General features: G+C 36.2%; 1 protein-coding gene across 1 annotated transcript; it reads left to right on the top strand.

The window, feature by feature from the left end:
- The first annotated feature begins 8526 nt into the window (after positions 1-8526).
- Positions 8527-10670, top strand: LOC127788295 (uncharacterized). The gene is made up of 2 exons (XM_052316427.1): positions 8527-9356; positions 9461-10670. Exons 1-2 carry the CDS (start codon positions 8566-8568, stop codon positions 10455-10457), a joined length of 1788 nt encoding a protein of 595 aa, XP_052172387.1. The 5' UTR covers positions 8527-8565; the 3' UTR covers positions 10458-10670.
- The last annotated feature ends 11001 nt before the right edge of the window (positions 10671-21671 follow it).

Raw genomic sequence — 21671 nt, 5'->3', positions numbered from 1 at the left:
AGGTTCTTTGACAACTGAAATGGAAGTGGTGAAAGCACGATGGATGGGAGAAAGTCTATCACAAGTAAGAACATGAGACAAGGGGTGAGGAATACATGTGGCTGCAATCAGCACCGAATGAGATGACAGTAGAGAGCGAGTAGGAAAAGAAGCTTCTACATGGTATTGTTGAAGGTAGATGGGTACGCGTATGGGTGCCGAAGTCATGTGTAGGAGAATCATGTGGGACATTAGGCAGTGTCATGGTGGTAAGGTCAAAAGTTTGACATCTAGAATTGGTGATGTAGGAGGGATGATCGGGTTTGAAGGTGTGACAGGCGCCGCACCGAGTGAGGTCGAGTGGGGATCAGATCGGGCTGAAGGCATTGTGTTAGGTAAAGAAGGTGTTGTGGTAGGTGGGTTTGGATGGACAGGCACCACAGTAGACGAGTTTGGATAGGTAAGCATCGTAGCAGGCTTTCACATTGGAAGGCACTGCAGTGGGAAGAAACTGATCTACAAGGCTTATGACAAGAACGATCGAGTGTGTTGGTGAAGTGGAGATAGGAGTAGTGGAAGCATAAAGGAAAGCGTGTTCATGAAAAAATGCATCTCAAGAAAATAAAATTTTTTCGATGGCTATATCATGTACCCGATAACCTTTGGTACCATAAGGGTAGCCAAGGAAAATGCAACGAAGAGAACAAGTATCAAATTTTCTTAGTTTGTGGTGATGGGTAGAGGCAAAATAGAGACAACCAAAAACACGTAAATGATCATAAGTGAGTGTTTTGTGAAAGACTACCTCAAATGGTGTTTTGCTATGAACAACAGAGGTTGAGGTACAATTGATTAGATAAGCGGCGGTTAGGATAGCATCACCCTAAAAGGTTTTGGGAAAGTTGGCTTAGAAAAGTAAGGCATGGGCTACATTGAGGAGATGTCAATGTTTTCGTTCAACAACATTATTTTGTTGTGGGGTTGAGACACATATAGTTTGTTGAATAATCCCTTTAGCATGATATGTGTTTGGAATAAAAAATTCAAAGCCATTGTCACTATGAATGACTTTGATGCGAGAATCAAATTGAGTTTCGACAAGGTTTATAAAAGTAAGTGAACAATTTCGAGAATCAAATCGAGAAAAATCATCTATGATAGTAGGAAAGTATTTTGCCCCTTGTAAAGTTGGGATATGGTAACCACCCCAAATGTTAACAAGAATTAACTCAAAACAAAATTTTTTGTTAATAGAACTGGAAGAAAAAGGTTGTCTGGTTTGTTTGGCAAGTGGATAAATAGAATAATCATTAACAAAATTAGTTTTGACAGAGTGTGAACATAAAGAAGTGGCTTGCAAGCTTTTAGCAGAAGAATAGAAGGTCAGTGGCCACTAGAGAACTTGACGGTGCTACTCAGGCTACTGCTGAAGTTGGAGTAAACAACATGTTTTTGCCAGACAACAAATTGTGCCCAAAGAAGACTGAGAATCAAAAGATTTAGAGGATTTAGTCATAGGATCAACACTCTGATACCATGTGGAAATTCCTCTAAAGGAGTATTTTTTTTTTTTTTTTTTTGTATGTTGATTTGAATGTACAATAGCTAATTTATACACAAGGGAAAGATAAAAATATGTCTAAATAATAACAACCTATCTAACTTGTAATGACTCGTTGTTGAGATTTGGGTTTTTTTTTTTTTTTTCATACCGTGGCGTTAATTTGATCTTGTTAGGATTAATGGTTAGTGTGTGGTTGTTGTTGGATAAGGATTAAGTGTGTAAGCTAAGTGATTATGCTAGATTTTTGGTGTTGTGTTCGAATGTATGTGAGAATGGTAACTTAGATATCCAAATATAGGCTAGGGTATTCGAATAAGAGCCTAGTGATTAGTAGTTAATTTTATAAAAATTATGTTATAATTATACATTTCTTTTAATCTAAAAAATGACTTAAATTAGATATTAATATATATTTTATGATTATATGCAAGTTTAAATTGAAAAATGAATGAAATGAAGTTCTAAAGTAAAATTTAAAAATAATAATAATAATATAAAATTATATATAATACATATATATCATTATATGCGTGCATGTAATATATATATATAATATAATCTAATATATATATATGTGCCATGTGTAATACATATATATAATATATAATTTATTAATAATATTAAATTATTTTTTTCTTTTTAGACATGAAGAATTTAAACTCATGAAGAATTAAAACCCAGGAAGAATGAAGGCCCAATTTGAGCAACCCATGGAAGATAGCATTTGGAGAAGGCCCAAGCATTATTTTTAATCATAATGAAGATTAAAAACCCAATTATAGAAATCTATTTTTATTTTTTTAATGTGAGTGCTTTATTAGGTGTGTTTTTTAGTTAAAATCCATTTAACTATTAGGTGTGTATTATAACTAAAATCCATTTAACTTTATGAGTGCTTTATTAAGTATGTATTTTAACTAAAATCTATTTAATATTAGGTGTGTATTATAGCTAAAATCCATTTAACTTTAAGTGTGTGAGTGCCCATTAGATATAATTATGTCTAGTTGAATAATTGAAATTGTGTGGTTTGTATTGCATCTTGTGGCCTATAAATAGCTCACTTGATTGCATTTGTAAGTGTGATTATTATTCTTGAATCAAAGTTTAGTTGTTTCCTTATAATTCTCTCTTTGAAAATTGTTCTTGTTCTTTCTCCTTTTCTTTAGTATTTTCTCTTGTGATCTTATTTCTTTTCTTTCTTCTTTTAAATTTTTATGTCATTTATTGTTACTTTATTATTCACCGCCTAAATGGCTGATTAATTTATGCCTTTAAATTTATGCAATTTTAATTCTTGTCTTTTAATTATCCACCGCCTAAATGGCCGGTTAGGTTATGCCTTTAAATTTCTGTAATTTTAATTCTTGTCATTTAATTGTTCACCGCCTAAATGGCCGGTTAGTTTCTACTATTTTAATTCCTGTCATTTAAATCCTGTTATTTAAATTATGTCATTTAAATTCCTGTCAATTAATTTTCAAATGAAGATGAGTAGCTAAATCTAATCTTGGGTTAAGGTAAGGACAGTGTCCAACGCCAATGATTCCCAAAGAAAGCTACGCTTTAAATGAGTAACATTAATTTAAACTTCAGTATGAGTGTGTTTTGATTATTGAGAAATCACTAGGTTTGGATTGGAGCGTAAGCCTAACTTAAAGCTTTCATGTCACGCATGAGAGTTATTAGAACTGGAAACGCTATCATACCCAAACCCGGATGATTAATTTAGTTATTTTGTGTATTAATTGTAATTGAATTTATGATAGTTGCTTAAATTAAAATCCCGCATATCATGTATGTGGATTGTTTAAACTAGAACTATCATCATCTCTAATTGCATTTAATAACAAACCCTCATATCTGAAATTAAATTAATGTTGCTAATCTTTTCTGCTAAAATTTGGGAATCAACGGGTTGGCACTGAAATTGTCTTAATTCAAGTACTATCCAATTTCATACTCTCGCGTTCAGTATTTATTTCAACTTCTGCCTTGCTTTATTTTATAGTATTTGTTATCTAAAAAAACTATAAAAAAAAATCTTGTTATCAATCTATCTAAATGTGTGTGCGTGTGTGACATTTTTTTTTCTTTTGCCATAAATAAATCTCTCAATGGACGACCTGGACTCATCCAGAAAGTATAAATTTAAATTTGGACTACAACTGCACTCGTACACTGACGAGTATAAACCTCTCACCTAAATAAAGAAAAAAAATATAAAATTTTTATTGTGTTTTGTTTTGTGTTTTAATTACAGGGTGAGAGTATAGCCACCTAGGCATTTGGATGTGTGAGTTTGGGGCCTTATTCGGATGGCATATAAGGTATTCAAATACCCTCATGGCTTTTTGGGTCACTCATTCGGATGGGGTGCTTGGCATCTGGATGAAGAAGTAAAAAAATTAAAATTGAGCCAAGGATATGTGAGTGTCATCCGGATGCTACAGTGGCTCATTCGAATGACTTCTTTGAATTTTTGTGAGTGACATTCGAATGGGAGCTAAGACATTCTGATGCCCTATGTTTTCTGTGTGCGATTTTCCCTTTGTGACCCAATTTTGGCCTTGATTCAACTTAAATCTCTCAAAACTCAAAACATAAAAGTTGTAGATCTTTCTCTTGTCGTTCCATGGCATCTTCAATCATCTCAATCGGAGCTCGGATGAGACAGTTATTCCCAGAATACAAAGAGATTTCAAATCTATCTAGATTTCCATTTTTCATTTAATGCCTCTTATATCCGGATATATGTCTTAGCATCCGAATATCCTTCTTAATTCTTTGTCTCTAGCATCCGAATGACCCCTTCTATATCTAGATATCACTCTTATATTTGGCTCTTTGCATCCGGATATCCCTTGTCATATTCGGATGGCACTCACAATCACCCAACCATTTCATCCAGATGCCCCTTCTCTTATTCTGATGACCTTCACGATCATCAACTCCCAGGCCATTTTCTCGACCCAGACCTCATCTTTTCAAGTTACATGTCGGAGAATTTTTCTTCCCATCTCGCCATGTATGTTACTCCATTTTCCTTTGCTCCATATATTATATATATATATATATATAAATATAGGTAGAGTCAAGAGAAGAGGATTATTTATAGAGAGTAACCGAGAGACGATGCAGGGAAGGAAGTATAAAGAAGAAGAAGAAAATTTAGTTCTTGGAACTTTTAGGCAAGCATCCTACCCTTTTCTTATCTCCCTTTCCATTTGCAAGCATTTATCCCTTCTTGCTTCTATAGTGTTCTTGTCCAGCTTGTAGAGATTCTGTTACCTTCTTTTTTGGTTTATTTCCTTATTGTGATGATTTAATTACTAGAGATTGCTATTGAGGTTTTATTCGAGGATAATAGTTACAGATGGTTTTTATTTGAGGATTTCCTTGTTGTTGACTTATGTTGAATTACGGGTTGTAGTTGGAGTTTTCCTAATAAGATTGTTATTGAGGATTTACTCATTGTTGAGTTATAGATGCTTTCATTTGAGGATTATAGCCTGGTGTTTGGTAGTTTTCTCCATGTTGGTTGAATCCTTGCCCAGATGGAGAGAATATTTTCTTGTGAGCTTTGAAGGGCTCGGTTCCCCTTCAAGTTTTCTTTAAAATGTGTTGTCTCTTGGCTCAACGGTAAGGGGTGATTGAGACTAGGGAATAGTACTGTGAGGTGTTTTAATTGGGCTTTATGGTCTGCATGGGCTGGTTTTATGTATATGAGTGTTCTATTAACTGTTTTTGTATCAAGGTCTTGCTTGGCTACGGAAGATGAGGTTTGGAGCATATTACATAACCTTGGGTGTACTGTAGATTGGTTTAGCGTTCTCCATGGCTGTTGTGAGTCAAAATAAGATAACCCATATGTACAGCGCCTAATCTAGTCCATTAGCTACAAAAGGTTTATTTTCCCATTTAGTTTCTTGTGGAATGAAGCTAGATTATTTTGGTGGGTAGATACTCGTTAGATATTGTTGTGGTAGAGAGTATTTGCATTTGTTTTCTTTATTTCTAGTATCTTATCATTTCAAATGCATGTAGGGATTTGGGATATGCATTTAGGGATTTCATGTGAATGGTGTGCTTGGCCACGAGCATATTGCATTATATGTGACTTTCTATAAGGGCAAGCAAAGCTTGATGCATGGTTTTATGGGGGCTATGTATCATCTTTTATGATTATTATGCCTCTGTACTATATTTAGAAATGAGCATTGTTGCATTATATGTGATTTCCTATATGGCCGAACAAGGCTTGATGCATGGTTTTATGGGGCTATGTATTATCGTTTATGCTCATTATGCCACTGCATTATATTTATGCATTGCATGGTTATTGGCGTCGTGTGGTGTTGGGTGTTGGGTTTACGGACCTTATAGCGTGCCGAGCGAGCTTCAACTCAAGTTAGAGCTTCAGCTCAAGTTAGAGCTTCAACTTGAGTTACAAAGACGGGTGTTGGTCACTCCCACCCAAGAGAGCTTTGACTCGAGTTATAGGTACAGTTTGTCTTCAGGGCAGCAGTAGGTTTGTGATAAGGACTTCGATGCCGTGTGTCTTATGTGGGCCCCAAGGACCAGTATGTGCATATTTTATTATGCGACGTTTTTATATATTTGTCATATGATTCATGGACATGGGATGTATGGTTGGTTGTCATGCTTTGCATGAGTTTTGCTCTTGGGTACGAGTAATCTCTAGCTTCCTTATTCTTATCAACCTTTCTTTCTTATATGCTTGCCAAGTCTTGTGACTCACTCTTACTTTTCTTCATTCCAGGTAAGGGCAAAGCTAAGTATGAGGGCAAGGCTAACAATCCTCGAGGTATCCCAATAGATGGTGTACAGGGTAGTCCTAACAGATCCTGGTTTGATGTGTATCTGGTGATGTCGTGCTAGGGATGTTTAGTTTTTGAGTGCTTGGCATGGTTTTGTATGTGTATATGAATATACCATGTAACCCTGTGATCGATTATCTTTTATATGCATGCCTAGGATGTGAGTTATGCTTCTGTTGTCATTTCTTCAATATGAGTTTAGATGATCTTAGTTGAGCATGCATGGTAGTTCAGGGTGATTTCTATTCTATTTTCTTTACCCCTCATGGGGCTCTCGCTTGGGTTTTTTGGCTTGGCTGGGGAATTCGAGTAGGGGTCTCACGTAACTAATAGCCCGACTTAGAAAAAAATAACCTAGGCAATAAGTTAAATATATACAGAGAGAATCAATGAGTGATTAGGTAAGATCTTGATTCTCAACAGTCACAGTCGAAACAACAGTAATGTAATATGTTGATGGCAGAATCACATACATTGCATGTGTTATCTCATAAGGGATGAAGACGCAAAGTGAGAGCGTGGTCCGGGTGAGAGAGATGCTTGATTTTAGAGGGCAATTCTACATAGCTCATTGGAGTGATTCTTTGAAAACTATGAGTGATCATGGCTCCAGTGCTCAATTATTTGCAAATCTTTCCCCTTCATTTCTCCTTCTAAGAGACTGTTTGGCTTATCGTTTTTTAATATAGCTTTTACCCTTTCTATTTAAAAGTTGTGTAAACTTTTAAAATTGACTAGTGCTTAACTTGATAACGTATTTTAATAAATATATTTTAAGCTATCAAAACTTAATAAGAAGAATAAAATAGACAATAATACAAATAAAATTTAAAAAAATACTAATTTTAAAAAAATATTATAAATCGATGTTTAACTAATAAAATTTTTATCATTATATGATGATAAATTATATACAATTATAAAAAAAATATATTAATATAATACTTTATGTTTAATTCAAAAAAATATTAAATATATATTGAGACACTAAAATATATATATATATAGAGAAAGAGAGAGAGAGAGAGAGAGAGAAGGGTAAGGGATGGAGGCAATGATGAAAGCGATATGCTAGAGGCAGCGATGGAGGCAATGGTAATGATGACAAGGCTAGAGGGAGCGGCCTAGATGGAGGAGATAGAGATAGTGACGAGAAAGAGATAGGAGAGAGGGGACAATGGAGATGAGAGAGTTTGTAAAGATAAAGAGTTGGAAATATTAGAGTTTTTGAAGAGTAAAATTGTAAGACAATTGTCAATAAAATAAACTGATAATAGTATTTTGAGAAAACATGGTTGAAAAAACTCAGTTCCAGGAAAATAATTAAGATAATTGTTTGATTATATAATTAAAAAATATTTTAAAATAATAAAAAAAATCCTTCATAAACAATTGTGATAGCATGTTTATATCTTCCTGTAGCTTCCGTCACTGACAATTGAAAACATGAAGATGGCTGAAAATTCACACCACTTGTCTTTGATGAGGTACCATTGAAAAGAGTTCTTCTATAAAGTTAAACAACTTCATCAAGAGACTTATCGAATAGAGTCAAAAATACTAAAATGCCCTCTCACAAAATACAAATTTGTAAGGGATACCACTACTTTCTCCTCTCTCCCTTCCTATGACCACAATGCGATCGTTGACTACCGCTGCCTTCATCTCGTCGCCTTGTCCATGTTGGAGGATGCAGTTACGGTCGATGATGCGAGGCAACGAGGTGGCAAGGTGATGGCAGCAATGGTTGACGGTCAGTATCGCAACCATGGGAAGAGAGAGAGGCGAAGGCTGAGCGAGGGCATTTTTATCTTTTTACCCCCATTCGATAAGCCCCACAGTGAGCCTTTTTTTCTCTCAAGAATTTTTCCACTGAAAATTAATGCTGGGCACAAGAATTAATTACCTGTGAGTCTTTGGGGCGCCAGCGAATTAAAAAATATAATAAAGTACAATAAATTTAATAAATCTAAATCAACTGCCAATTAAATCATCAAATTAATTTAATTATTAGTCCATCAGACAGACATGCAGATGCGGACAATCTGGAGAAGAGAAGAGTTTGAATTCCACTTCACGAGAAAGTTAAAATTGTAATATAAAGGCACAAAACAGATAGAGAGATTGATGGAAGTATTAGAAGAAAGGGAAGAGAAACAAAACCAACTGAAGGAGAGATTGATGGAATTAACACAAGGAGAAATGGAGGGGAAAGATCTGCGAATAATTGAGCACCCCAGCCATGATCACTCACTGGTTCTCAGAGAATCACTTCAGGGCGCCGGCGGCTATGGTGGTGGACATGTCCAAGTTTACTGCAATGGATGCGAGGAACCAATCTCTTCATCATCATCATCAGGAGCATGGGGTGGAGGAGGCGCTTTCTATGCTTGCCCCAACTCCGATTGCTGGTTTTTGCTGCACAAACGGTGTGCAGAATTGCCCCCAAAAATCGAGCATCCCTCTCACCTGCAGCATTCCCTCACTCTGCATCCCCATCCCTTATATAGTCATAGATGCGACATCTGCCGCTACGCAATTGACGGTTTCCAATACCGTTGTTCCAACTGTAACTTCGATGTCCACGTACGCTGTGCTTCAATGGTGCTCCGTATCCAAGAAAGGGTCGATGAGAACAAGAAGATTCACCAACACTCGTTGATACCCCTCGAGATGGAAGCCCAGTTTCTGTGTGCTGCTTGCGGTAAAGAACATAAAGGTAAATCCTATCTTTGCCCCACCTGTGGCTTCTGGGCCAATCAGATTTGTGCTTCTGCGCCAACCACGGTTGACCTCCACCGCCACCCTCACCCCCTCGCTCTCCTTCGTCCAGCTTCTCGCTACCCTGGGAATTGTAAAATCTGCAATGAGGAAGTGTGGAGAGCGTATTGGGTTTATTTTTGCTCGGAGGGATGCCAGTATTCAGTCCATCTAAGTTGCTTGCCGTTGGAGGAGGTTGAGAATCCCAACAAGTAGGCTCCTCTTTTGTTCGTCTTGCTACATGCTATTTAATTCCAATTCTCTTCTACCAATGATATTTAATTGGCCACATTCTCTTCTCAATTTGTGGTTTTAGGGATCCCAAAGAAGATATTATTCTCTTCACATGGCCAATGCGAGATGAATCTACTAAATTAATGACTCAGTTGATCAAGAACCTTAGTTTACATGAAAGGCATAAAAGAGGCACCAAAATCCTCCATTGTAGAGAAGACCACCCATTGATTTTTGTCAACAAGAAAATTGACGAATCGAAGGATGACCAACTATGTGATGGCTGTGGATTGACCATCTCATTCCAATTCTACCATTGTGCTCAATGCAACTTTTCTCTTCACGAGTGGTGTGCTAAGTTACCTAACGAACTGCGACACATATTTCATCCAAACCACCCACTTCGCTTGCTTACACAACAAGGCATGCATTTTTCTGGCACCTTCTGTAATAGCTGTGATATGCCCACTAACTTGTTTGTCTTCTGCTGCTCCAAATGTGACTTCTACCTTGATCTCAAATGTGCTTCACTTCCACGATTAATCAAACATCAAGTTCATGACCACAATCTTGCCTTGAGGAGGGTAAAGCATCCTTGCAATGCATGTGGAGTAGATTACTTTAGACACTTTACTTTTTTTCGATGTGAAGCTTGCAATTTCGGGTTGTGCATCAAATGCGCTCTTCTTCCATTTTCAGTCAAGCATAGATATGACAAGCACCCATTTGCTCTTACCTATTCTCCCATCAAAGGCCAACCCGATGATTATTACTGTGAAATCTGCGAGGAGAACATTAACTCAATGTATTGGTTCTATCATTGCATCAAATGCGATCAATCCTTACATCCGAAATGCATCTATCCTATTAAACGATATTGGAATATGAAGTATGGTGCACGCTTCGAAGTGAATTTTCACTCCCACCTTCTTAGTTTTGTCTGTCGCCCTAAGGCGGGGGTCTTAGCCCCTTGCCATAGTTGTGGCCATCATTTCAGAGAATTAGCCAGCATGGCCTTTGACTGTGAGCAATGTGATTTTTGGATGCATCATCACTGTTTATATTTTTTATTTCAATAATAGAGCTCACCACTTCAATGGCTCCACCAAACTAAGGATTTTCTTAGTTTGTGGTTGGTTGCTTAGAAGTTGGAGACTCTTCTTCCTCTTTGAAACATATTTTGTTCTTCAATTGTCTTCCAGTAAGGATGATATAGTAATTGTCCTTTAATTAGTTAGGCACCTTTAGTACATGATTCTCTCCTATGTCTTTCTATTTGGTTTATGATTGGTGTCCTCTAAGACTATATTTTGTCTTCAAATGTCTTTCTCTTAGATGAATAATATCTCATTGAGCTGTTTTGTTCTTTCGAAAGACTTTGCTTTATATTTAATAGATGCATTTCTTTATTTAAGAAAAAAAAAAACATATTTATGGACTACCTTTCACAAGTATGCTTCGAGTGTATGTTCCATAAATGCCATTTTTTGGTTAAAATTGAATTTTAAAACTGATCCAACTAATTTTGGTTAGTCCAGTTCAATCTTTTTCTAAATTCAATTTGTTAGAGTTTCTTATATTGAAATAGCTATTTTTGTTTCTAGTGTTGATTTTTTGTTCATTTTTTAACATTAATGTTATCGTTTTAAATAAAATAAACACAATCGACTGGAATATATAATTATTTTACAAAAATATTAATAAGTTTTAACATTCTTCATATTATATAAAATATCGATGTCTAACAACAATGGTATCCCAACTTCTTTCATTTTAAAAATTTGTTCTAAATTCAGAATTGTTCGTGATTTTTTCCCTACCCTTAAAACAAAAATTAGAACTTTAATTCCAAAAGCAAAAATAATTTTCAAATTTTAGATTCATTAAAACTCAATGAAATTAATGTTTTTTTTATAAAAATATTATCTAAATAATATTACAATAATATGTTTAATGTTATTTCAAGTCACTATTATATATATTTTTTATATTAATTATAGAAGAGTTTTTCTTTTAGTTATTGATAGTTTGTTTAATGTGATTAAAAGTTCGAGCACCACTCTTTATAGAGTACCTATATTTCCCTGTAGTTGCTTTTCTTTTGTAAGTTTACACCTAATAGTTGCCAACATCAGTTATTGTAGTGAAGATCACTTCCTAATTTTTTTCAGGGAACAAATTAATAAAGTCAAGGGTGCCCAAATATGCAATGGTTGCTGACAGAGAACTTTCAAAAACTTAAAAGGGCCGGTAGTTGATTCTCGATCTAATACAAAGGACAGTTTTGGGTGAGGGCCCTTTATCCCCAATACCCATCTTCTGCCCCACATTTTTGCAACCCACAGAAGAGGAAAATGACATCATTAGTCCACAATGAACTGAAGATCAAGCACAAACATGGATTCCTTTATGTAATATGTTAATGACATTCTGAAAGACATTGAAGCCCAGTACCTTTTGCCTTCAACCAAACAAGCTCCTAAAAGCACCACAACACATTCTATATCAAACGAGCCTAACAAGACCCCAATTCAACAGTAATGCAGCAAAAGAGAAAAAGGCATTCTAAACCTCTTCTCAAACATCAGGAACCTCCAGCAAACTTTTGAGCACTTATGAGGCTTTTAGTCAGCCATATTGCTGTTTCCCGGGATGATACAGCTTCTTCCCCAAAGGATTTCAGCACCCTGGAAAGCTCTTCAAGTTTGCCCTGCTTCAGCAATCTTGCACGGAGCTCTAGCAGAGTCAAGAGCATCTGGTCGTTGCTGACTCGGGTTCTCCCACTCACTCTTGTTATCATCGCGTACTGCAGTTAGCGTCCTCAGCAATGAAATGTTGCTGGAACCTTGGTTTATCACTTGACTTACATCATCTTTCTCTGTTTGTGTCGAGTGACTCGTATTCTCTGTTTTCACGGCCACATTATCTTTGCTTGGAAGGGTACCATTACCCTCGGATGATACATGTTGTGCAGGAACAGCTTCTGTAGAATCAGCTGGATCTTTGCATCGAGGTGTATCATTGCTTTCAGGTTCATGTCTTTCAGTACTCACCGAAGCAGATGAATTTTATCATCTTAGATTCGTTTTCATAAATGTGGCTATCACTGGACGTTCTTATCTGGTACTGTGAAGCATAAACCTCCGGCTGTATTTCAGCTTCCCTGGTAATTTCTTGATTGCAGGAGGTCTCAGCATCGTCATGGTTCTCTTTTTCGATACCAATCTCTTGGTATTGCTGGAAGCATTCAGGACCAACCTGACTGCCCTTCAACTATTCTACTTCCACTTCCAGCAGGCAATTTGATACCTTGTTCGCCATATTCTGAGTGTCATTGCTTTCAGTTTCTGATAGGGAGTGAAAGCTGACCCTCTTTATTTCCATTGCAATTAGTTAATTCAAAGCTGATGTCCCCACCTCTTGAATCCTCACTATTATTAGAGATATTGGAGGAATAGCTAGCACGATCAACTTTTCTGGTTTCAAGATTGTCTTCTTGCATGGTGATGCTTGCTGTCATGTCGCTGCTGGAGAAACTCATCTGTTGCTTATGACAATTTTCCTCCAATTTTGGAATTGGTGCTGTCTGTTTTTCTACTTTTACCTCCGTTTCATCATCGTCCTTGCCATCACTGGATCTGCCAGATGACAATCTCCTTTTTGCTTTATCTTTTGTGTTGTTTGTGGGTTTTACTGGAAGAAAAACAGATGGATTATGGCAACGAAGGAGATAGGGTTGTAGGTGGGAATGCCTTAAAACTTTTGCAGCCTGCAGAAATGCGAAAGCAAATAAATTAGGATGAACTAGAATTTGAAGATTGTCTCTCCTTTCATCAAGAAAATGAATTAATTAAATGAAACAGATGGTTGGCAAAACTTTTCTCTCCTTTCATCAAGAAAAGGGTTAATTAGAAAAAGAAAAAAGAAAACTAAACTTTACCCGAGTTTCAATTTTAAAACATACTTCAATTTTTTTCAATGGACTGCCATTAAAATATGATATTGCTAGTTGATGTGTAATGATAAGGCAGAAAAAATTATCCCTTGTTAGACAATTTTTTTTGTTCTTCAATTTTTTTGTATGTTGTTATTCATTTTTTGGTATTTTATGTTGTGAGGTGGATAATTTCTGCCAGCTCACCTATCAAGTTAAAAATGGTATTTTTGGCTACTTCCAATACCTTAATCGTGTCCCAGGTACTGGAGGCTTCTGTCACTCCACAATGACATCTAATATAAATTTGGATGGAAGATAGGTGACGGTAGGGAAGTCTTCCTATGGCATGATCAGTGGCATCCTCTTGGGGTGCTTTTAGATTGATTCTCCCACCAATTGTCTCAATAGTTGGGTATATAAATGCACAGCTGGTATCAGAAATGCTTGCTAATGGGTCATGGAGATGGTCGAAGGTGACTTATTCACCATCTTTGCAAATTATCCAAGACCAAATGCCTATCCCTCGTAGAGTTGGGCATTAAGATGAATTAAGGTGGTTGTCAACCTCAAATGGGGTATTTTCTGTTCGCTTTGCCTTGCAAGGTTTTTTGATGTAGCATCTGCACGTTCCCTAGCATCAATTCGTATGGCACAATTTAAGTATGCCTTCACATATATTTACATTTTGGTTGGTGATTAGGAAGAGGTTATCTACTCTTGATCTAACTTTTATTTGCATTTTCCAATTAGATGCTTCTTTTGCAAGGTGGCACTGGAGCGACATAGCCGCATTTTCTTTAATTGTCCTTATTCTCATGAAGTGTTGTCTTTCTTTAGTCGTTCAAATAAATTTGAATGGCCTTGGTATCGATGGGATACAAGCATTTTGAGAGCAGCGACAAGAAGGAATTGTAAGGGCCCTTGGAAGGTTGCTAACCATTTGGTCTTGCAAATTATGGTTTATTTTCTATAGCAAGAGCACAACAATCAATGTTTCAGGAAGCAAAAGTGATCTGTGTTCCAGTTGGTACATTAAATCTAGTGTGTTGTCTAGACAAGATTAGCTATTATCTCTTTACCTTCTACTTATAGAGTCAAGCTCTGCAGCATTTTTGCCAACTTTCGGTTGATTAGTTTTATTGACTCCGCTGATTCGAATCACTTATGGTAATTTAAGTTATAAGTATACTTATGCACTTTAAGTTATTATTTTGATGAATATCTTGGGATTGTTAGCACAACCGTTAATCTTGAACAACCAAAGTCAACATAATCTTTGAGGAATCTCATGAGTTGACAATTCACTTTAGTGTTTGTTGTCTACTCCATTAGTTTGGGTTGTGTTATACGCATTTCCCACAGCATTTCTCATGGGCCAGACTCAGTCCAATGGGCCAACCTAATCGCCCGAAGTCCAAAAGGCCTAGGCAGCCTCGCCAAAGAAAGTTCATAGACCATCGAAATCCGAAACTCATAAAGCGAGCACCTTACAAGGTCCCAACGAAGCCCCTAGCAAGCTCTCAGCGATCGACTAACGAGCTCCCGACAAAACTCTCAGTTCGTTGGACCATCCAGATCGCTAGCCTAAAACCTCCAGCTCGCATAAATAGCAAAGCTGCTAAGAAGCCAGGGGTAGGGTCCATTTACTTTACCAGCGACAGCCCATGCTCCTCGTAATGAGGATCTCACTCCCGGTTTTGGGTAGATGATAAGGGCTATTTGTCCCCCAAAATGTCATCTTTATATTTCTATATGTTATCCAAACTGTGAAAGCCCCTCATTATAAATAGGAGTTAGGGATACCATGAGAGAAAAATGAGGATAATCAAACACCGCTATTCTAAGAGAATAATTAGAGTGCGGTCATGGAGTAAACATCGTTTTGGCCGAACCATAGAAAATCGCTTGTGTTGCCTCACATTTGGGACCTTTTGTCTTTCCTTCTCTTGGCATTTTTGGACTCACTCACCGCGGTCCAAAACGAATCACAGTCGACTAAAATTGAACGTCGACAGGTTGCTTAGTAAATATGGATTGACATCACAAATGCCTACTCTCATGTTAAAAGGTGGCTCAAGTTATAAGTATGTTTATGCAACTTAAGTGATTATTTTGGTCAGTATCATGATGTTGGCATCACAATTATTAACCTTGGATGACTAAAGCCAACATGATCATTAGATTAGGAAAGTTATTTTTCTAAATATGTTTAGAAGGTGACGCTGATAAAAGTTTCTCCTAACAATTGTACATTTCTTTTGATGTGAGGGGACTTGTTCTTTTTCATATTTGTACATTTTATTACTTAAATCTTCTAGTGTGATCTTGGTTAGGGCTTGGGGAATGCTCTAGTTAAAACTATAAACGTTTTTTTGTTGTTTTTTAATGAAATTTTTATTTATGGGAAAAAAATTCTGCCAGCTCATTAAACATCAACTTACCACATAACATTTTAACAACATCATCTAATGAGGGAAAACAGTGGTTTACAAATGAAACTAAATAAAGGATGATGCTACTATTGAAAAAATTAAAAGCTTGGTCTAAAAATTGAAAACTCAGATAAAGTTTACTTTTTTTTATTAATTAACCCTTAAAGAAAAACATGTATATGAAAAAGAAATATAGAATTAACACAAACCCAAAATTTTTTACATAATCTTCTAATCCAAAAAAAAAAAAAAATACTATCATGGTAGTTTGGGTTGGGTGCAAGAATGACACTGTTCAAAAGAAAGGTGCAAAGAGAAGAGAACAAAGAAAAAGAATGGGGAATGATGCCATTCAAAGTTGAAATTCTCTGGCTTAACATATCATCTCCATTAGCAACAGTTCAGGTTCATTCCAACTCCATACACACAGTAAATTATGCTTAGATATTAAAATGAAATAAACATAATAACCATAAGAAAAACATTACCGATGAAGCAATGTCTTCTGAGTTGAGCAGTTTTGCAAGCCCAAAGTCACCTGTAGAGTAATGTAAGAAGAAAATGCCAAATAGGTGTAAGTTGTCAACCGATGCTACAAATACAAATCAATTATGTGAATTCTTTCTTATTACCTCATATGGGAAATGTACTCCCCTGGCCTTCCTAATAATCTCAGCCCTGACCATCTGAGAACATTAGAAATATCATTAGTCACTCATTTCTAAAGGGTATGTGTTCCATGTGTATGTATATATGTTCAGAATATAAGTTGGCTTTTTCAAAAATTTGATTGAATTACAAGGGAGAAACATAATATCATTAACTGGAAAGCAACTCATATCGGTGCATGTGGTGAAGGTTATACCAAAAATAAAGGATCAGTTTTCCGTTTAACATTTGAACGCATTTCCTAAATTCAGTTGGTTCAGGTTTTTATTTAGAAATATTTATTTTTGTTTTTAATTTCAATTTAGTTTTTAACACCAATTTTACAGTTTTAAATCAAATAAACAGAATTGATGAAATATGTCTTCTTTTTTTTTTCAAAAATACTAATAAATTTTAGGTTACCTCCATCAAACCTTAAAATGGATTCGAACAAGTTACAACTTTAGGTGATGGTCAACTGTTAGAACTTCCTATTTATATATTTATATAGGTATTTATATTCAAATTGTACTCTTTGTATAACGTGTTTACCTTCTAGGAATGAATTTTTTGGGTTTATCACAAGTCATTTTCTTTGAACGAAGAACTGAATGAATCTCTGTATATTGTAAAGGGTGTTTTGTATAATATAAATGGTATAGATAAACACACAAAAAATATCTCAAATAATGGTAATTACTTCATTTTCTTTAATAATTTCTTTTAGTTTCATGGATATTACACTTATATTTTTTAAAATGATACAAATATTACTTACAATTAACTTAACATAAAAATTCTCTCCCTCTTATTTAAATAAGAAAATGTTGTTTGTATAGAACCAGTTTTACAGAAATCTTATAAAATGAGACGAAATGACCAGATTGGCCTTCTAATTAAAGACCCTAACACTGTCTCTTTCACTCTCCCTCACCCTTTCCCTCTCGCAGATGGTGTCGCCCTATCCGCCTACCCAATGAAACCCTAACACTGTACAGCTCCCTCTATGTCTCTTTCACTCTCCTTCTCCCTCTCGCAAATGGTGTTGGCCCCATCGACCACTATCTATCTTTCTGTGTCGCAATCACAACCGCCGGCCCACCCTTCGGAGACGACTGTTGACTAGACCGATTCTCTTTCTTCTACTCACAGACACTGTCATTCTCTCTCTCACTCACTCTCACAACCGTCGGCTCTACCATTCGGCCACCCCTCTAACAACCATCGCTCTCTCTCTTTCTCGGTCTGATGATTGTCGTTGCCGTTGGCTAGCCACGCCTCTCACCACCACAGTCTCTCTCTCTCGCCTCTACTCGCCGCCCAGAAACCCACAAATCCCTAAATCCCCAAAACAAAACCCACACCCCCACTGCTCGTCGGCAGTCATGCCCAATGTCCCCTCCCAACCAATTGCATCTGCCAGTGCAGGGCAATGCTCCTGGTATATAGGTCTTTTTGAGTTTTATATATTTGCCAATGTAGTCACAGAATGAGATGTGCATTATCATGATATTTCTCAATTTTGAGTCCACATAATGCTAAAAAAAAAAGATACAATGGTTTGAATCACAGAATGAGTTGTGCATTGTGGAATGGTGATATTTCTCAAATTTGAGTCCACTTACTGCTCAAAAAGAAAAATGGTTTTGAATCAAAATAGTCGTTGTTCTTGGTCTTCCAATATAAATAAATTTTGAAAATAGTTTTACTAGATCTTAGGCAGGGAAATATTATTCTTGGTCTTCCAATACAATGCTCAAGTGGTCAATTCCTACACCATGTGACCAGTCGGCAATCTATATGGTTAGGGGACACTAATCTTAAGCAGGGAATTTTCATTCACAGGAAAACCATCTGTCTGCTTCTTTTCATGTGATTGGAAACCACTCTTCCATGCATGCTCAAGTGGTTAATTAGTGCATCTTGAAATATGTTTTAAGGTCTTCCAGCTAGAGATGAGAATCATAAGATTATTTTGTTAGTTCAGACTAAGGAAATGTGCTATAATGAAATGTGTTATAATTTGCAATAGATAGGAAATGTGTAAGTCTGTCTTTCTATAGAAGTCTTGTTATTATGAAATTTTTTTTCTTTGTGTTGTTGTTAATTGGAGTGCAATTTCTAATTCATTGTGTTACAATGACGAGACAAAACGCAGAAGTATGTCATACCTATAGACGACAAGGGCACTACTTTACAGCATGTCCAACAAAGCGGTCATGCCCATTGTAAACTATATTTCATAAACTGTACACTTTGTATATTTAGAGGATGTACATATCCCATTGAACTGTTGGGTTGTTTCAATTATTTGGGCGAGGATGAACAAATTTAGAGGATGAACATCTCCCATAAATTTTGGACAAAGCAGATTCAGATGAAGAGAGGTAAGTTATTTTGGGTTTGGTAGTTGCCATGGCATCAATCAGGAAACCATTGCAGTAGACAACTATTCTCGTTGATCCTTGTCCTTGTATTCTTGTTAACTTGTTTACATGTTACATAATCTTTTTGCAGCCCTTTTGAACCCCGTCCAAGATAACAGGTTTGGTATTTCCGATCTTGTGCTAACGGACATCACTAATTAACATTTCGTTCACTATTACCATACAATTTGTCTGGTTTTGAGCCAACGGACATCACCAATTTATTTTCACTTGAGTTTGACCATTACCATACAATCTGTCCTAATAATGATTATCAAGCCATATGCACTAGTTCTAACATTAAGATCTACAAGAACAATAAATTACTCCCAAATATTATATTTGAGGTATCCACAATAAATTAATCACAAAAAATACAAATAACCATAAACCTTAGGATACATTTGCCTAGAACACATGCACATGCACGCACACACATGCTCATATGTTAAACTACCAAAAACATTAACATAAAAATACAAAATTGGGTACAAACTCATTCCACTGCATTATCCTAAGCAACATTTCGTTCACTATTGGACTCGTCTACTAATTCAGCAGTTTCTTTCATCACAGGACGTTGTAGTGGTGAAAAATTTGGAACCAAATGTTGACTAATCATCCCTTTTATAGGTGTCAAACTCATTCTGTAAGCATTACTCCAATTTGTTAATTGAACACCCTGCACATAAATGAGTAACATGAATCACTAAAATGTAATCTTATATATCATGAGAAAAACCTTCTAATAGTTTTACCGTTAGCTGCTTTGAAAACGTGAGCAGAGTGATCATGGTATAATGTGACTGCTGTGATGGTTGGATGATGACCGATCCCTCCTATGATGCAGTTTGGCTTATCAGGCTTGTGCGTTTCATTATTTTTAAAACAACCTGTACATCATACAAATAATATAAAGTCAGATAAATAAATAAGCATATTATTAAAACGACATTTTAAAACATGCAGCAACAAGTATGCTTCAAAATGAACATATTAGGTTAATATAGAATTACCTTATCAATATTTTGTTTCAACTTTGCTTAATTGGTTTTAACATTGCGTATTGATAATGATCCCACATTTTAAAACAACAGTTTTGAAAACGGACCTTAGATTTCTTCGAAGTTCGTTCTAATGCGTCTTTTATGCGATTTTTCCTTGGTGCTCCCTTACGACGCTCACAATTCGGATCTTGAATGTTCACATTACCAGTATTTTCTTGTACTCCACTTCTAGATGCAACTTCAACACATTGTTAGGAAGGGAGATTACTCCCACAACTTATTCCTATCTTTGATAAGTCATTCAATTGAAATTCAATCCACTCCATAACTGTCCGAATTCGTGATTCACTATTTGCTGTCAAGTCTGCGACCTTGTCAAATGCTTTACGCATTTTATCATATCTTCTTTGTTCAGGAGTGCTGACCCAACCATCGTAGTTGACTGCGACCCTTGAATGGGCTCTTCTCACATCTTTTTGCCACCTCCTCACGATGTACATCTCAAGAAGTGTAGTGACATCGTTGCGTACCAAAATTGATATAGAATGTCTGCATAGTATTCCGTTGAACTCAAATAAGTGACAACTGCAAACTATATGACAGTCCTCTCTTTGAAACGAAACTGTAAATATTTTCTTCTTTCTCCCTCCATCAAACATGACAATCTCTTGAACATCATATGTCATCGCATCAAACCCTCATTGGTAGAGATAACCTGACAATACATCATTCTAGTGAACTCTTCTTGACATTCCCTGAATTTTGATATTGTGTAGACAGACTGAAGTTACTTCTCCATTTCGTACCTTGGTGCACCAGGGACTATTTGAGAAAAGAATCTAAAATCTGCGTGAAACTCTTTCTCCACTTGGCTCTTTAATGCTCACTCATACTGTTCAACAAATTGTTTCAACAAAGTCCTCGAATTAACATACCCATCAAAGAATGCATTCATACTCTCACTCCTTTTTGTTGTCGACATCCTTGCCTAGAAACTTGTCTTCAAAAAACATGGAACCCAACGATTTCTTTCTATATAAAGTCTTGACAACCATTCGTTCTCGTACAATGTGTAGGTATTAAACATTGAAGTTCATATTTGTTCAAATTCTTCAGGAGTTTGGGATTCATAATTCTCAAATTTTTTCGATAATTTTTTCAGAATATGCCACAAACACCTATGCTTAGTGTTTGAAAAAACTATCTAAATTGCGTTCTGCATTGCCCTATCTTGGTCAGTTATTATGCCAGTGGGAGCTTGACCATGCATGCATTGGAGCCATGTCCTAAAGAGCCGAACAAAATTCTCGGTATCCTCGTTTGACACTAAACCACATCCAAACAGTGTCGATTGGCCATGATGATTCACTCCAACAAAAGGGGCGAAAAGCATATCATACTTATTCGTAAGATATGTGGTATCAAAGGTGACAACATCACCAAACTCTTTCTAGGCTTCCCTACACCTATTATCTGCTCAAAACACGTTCTTCAATCGAGCTTCCTCATCCAAATCAATACTGAAATAAAAACAAGGGCATTGAATTTGCATTCTTGAGAAGTATGCTTGTATTGCAACAGCATCTCCTTCCCCAAGTCTTAATTGCCTGACTTTTTCAATGTAATTTCTATAATCTTTTTCCACACAAGTCATCTGCTCATATCCCCCTGCTTCAACAACTACTAAGTTAAAACTTTTGTACAATGGAATCCCAGCAACATCATTTAATTCAAGTCTGCGATTCACATGTGCACTAAGTTCCCGATTGCATCGATACAATCTAGACTTCGAAGGACTTATTAGATGATTATGTTCAAGAATGACAGAGTTAATTCACCACAA

The sequence above is a fragment of the Diospyros lotus genome, chromosome 13, assembly GCF_014633365.1.
Source record: "Diospyros lotus cultivar Yz01 chromosome 13, ASM1463336v1, whole genome shotgun sequence".
Classification (NCBI taxonomy): domain Eukaryota; kingdom Viridiplantae; phylum Streptophyta; class Magnoliopsida; order Ericales; family Ebenaceae; genus Diospyros; species Diospyros lotus.
This window is presented reverse-complemented; position numbering and strand designations above follow the sequence as displayed.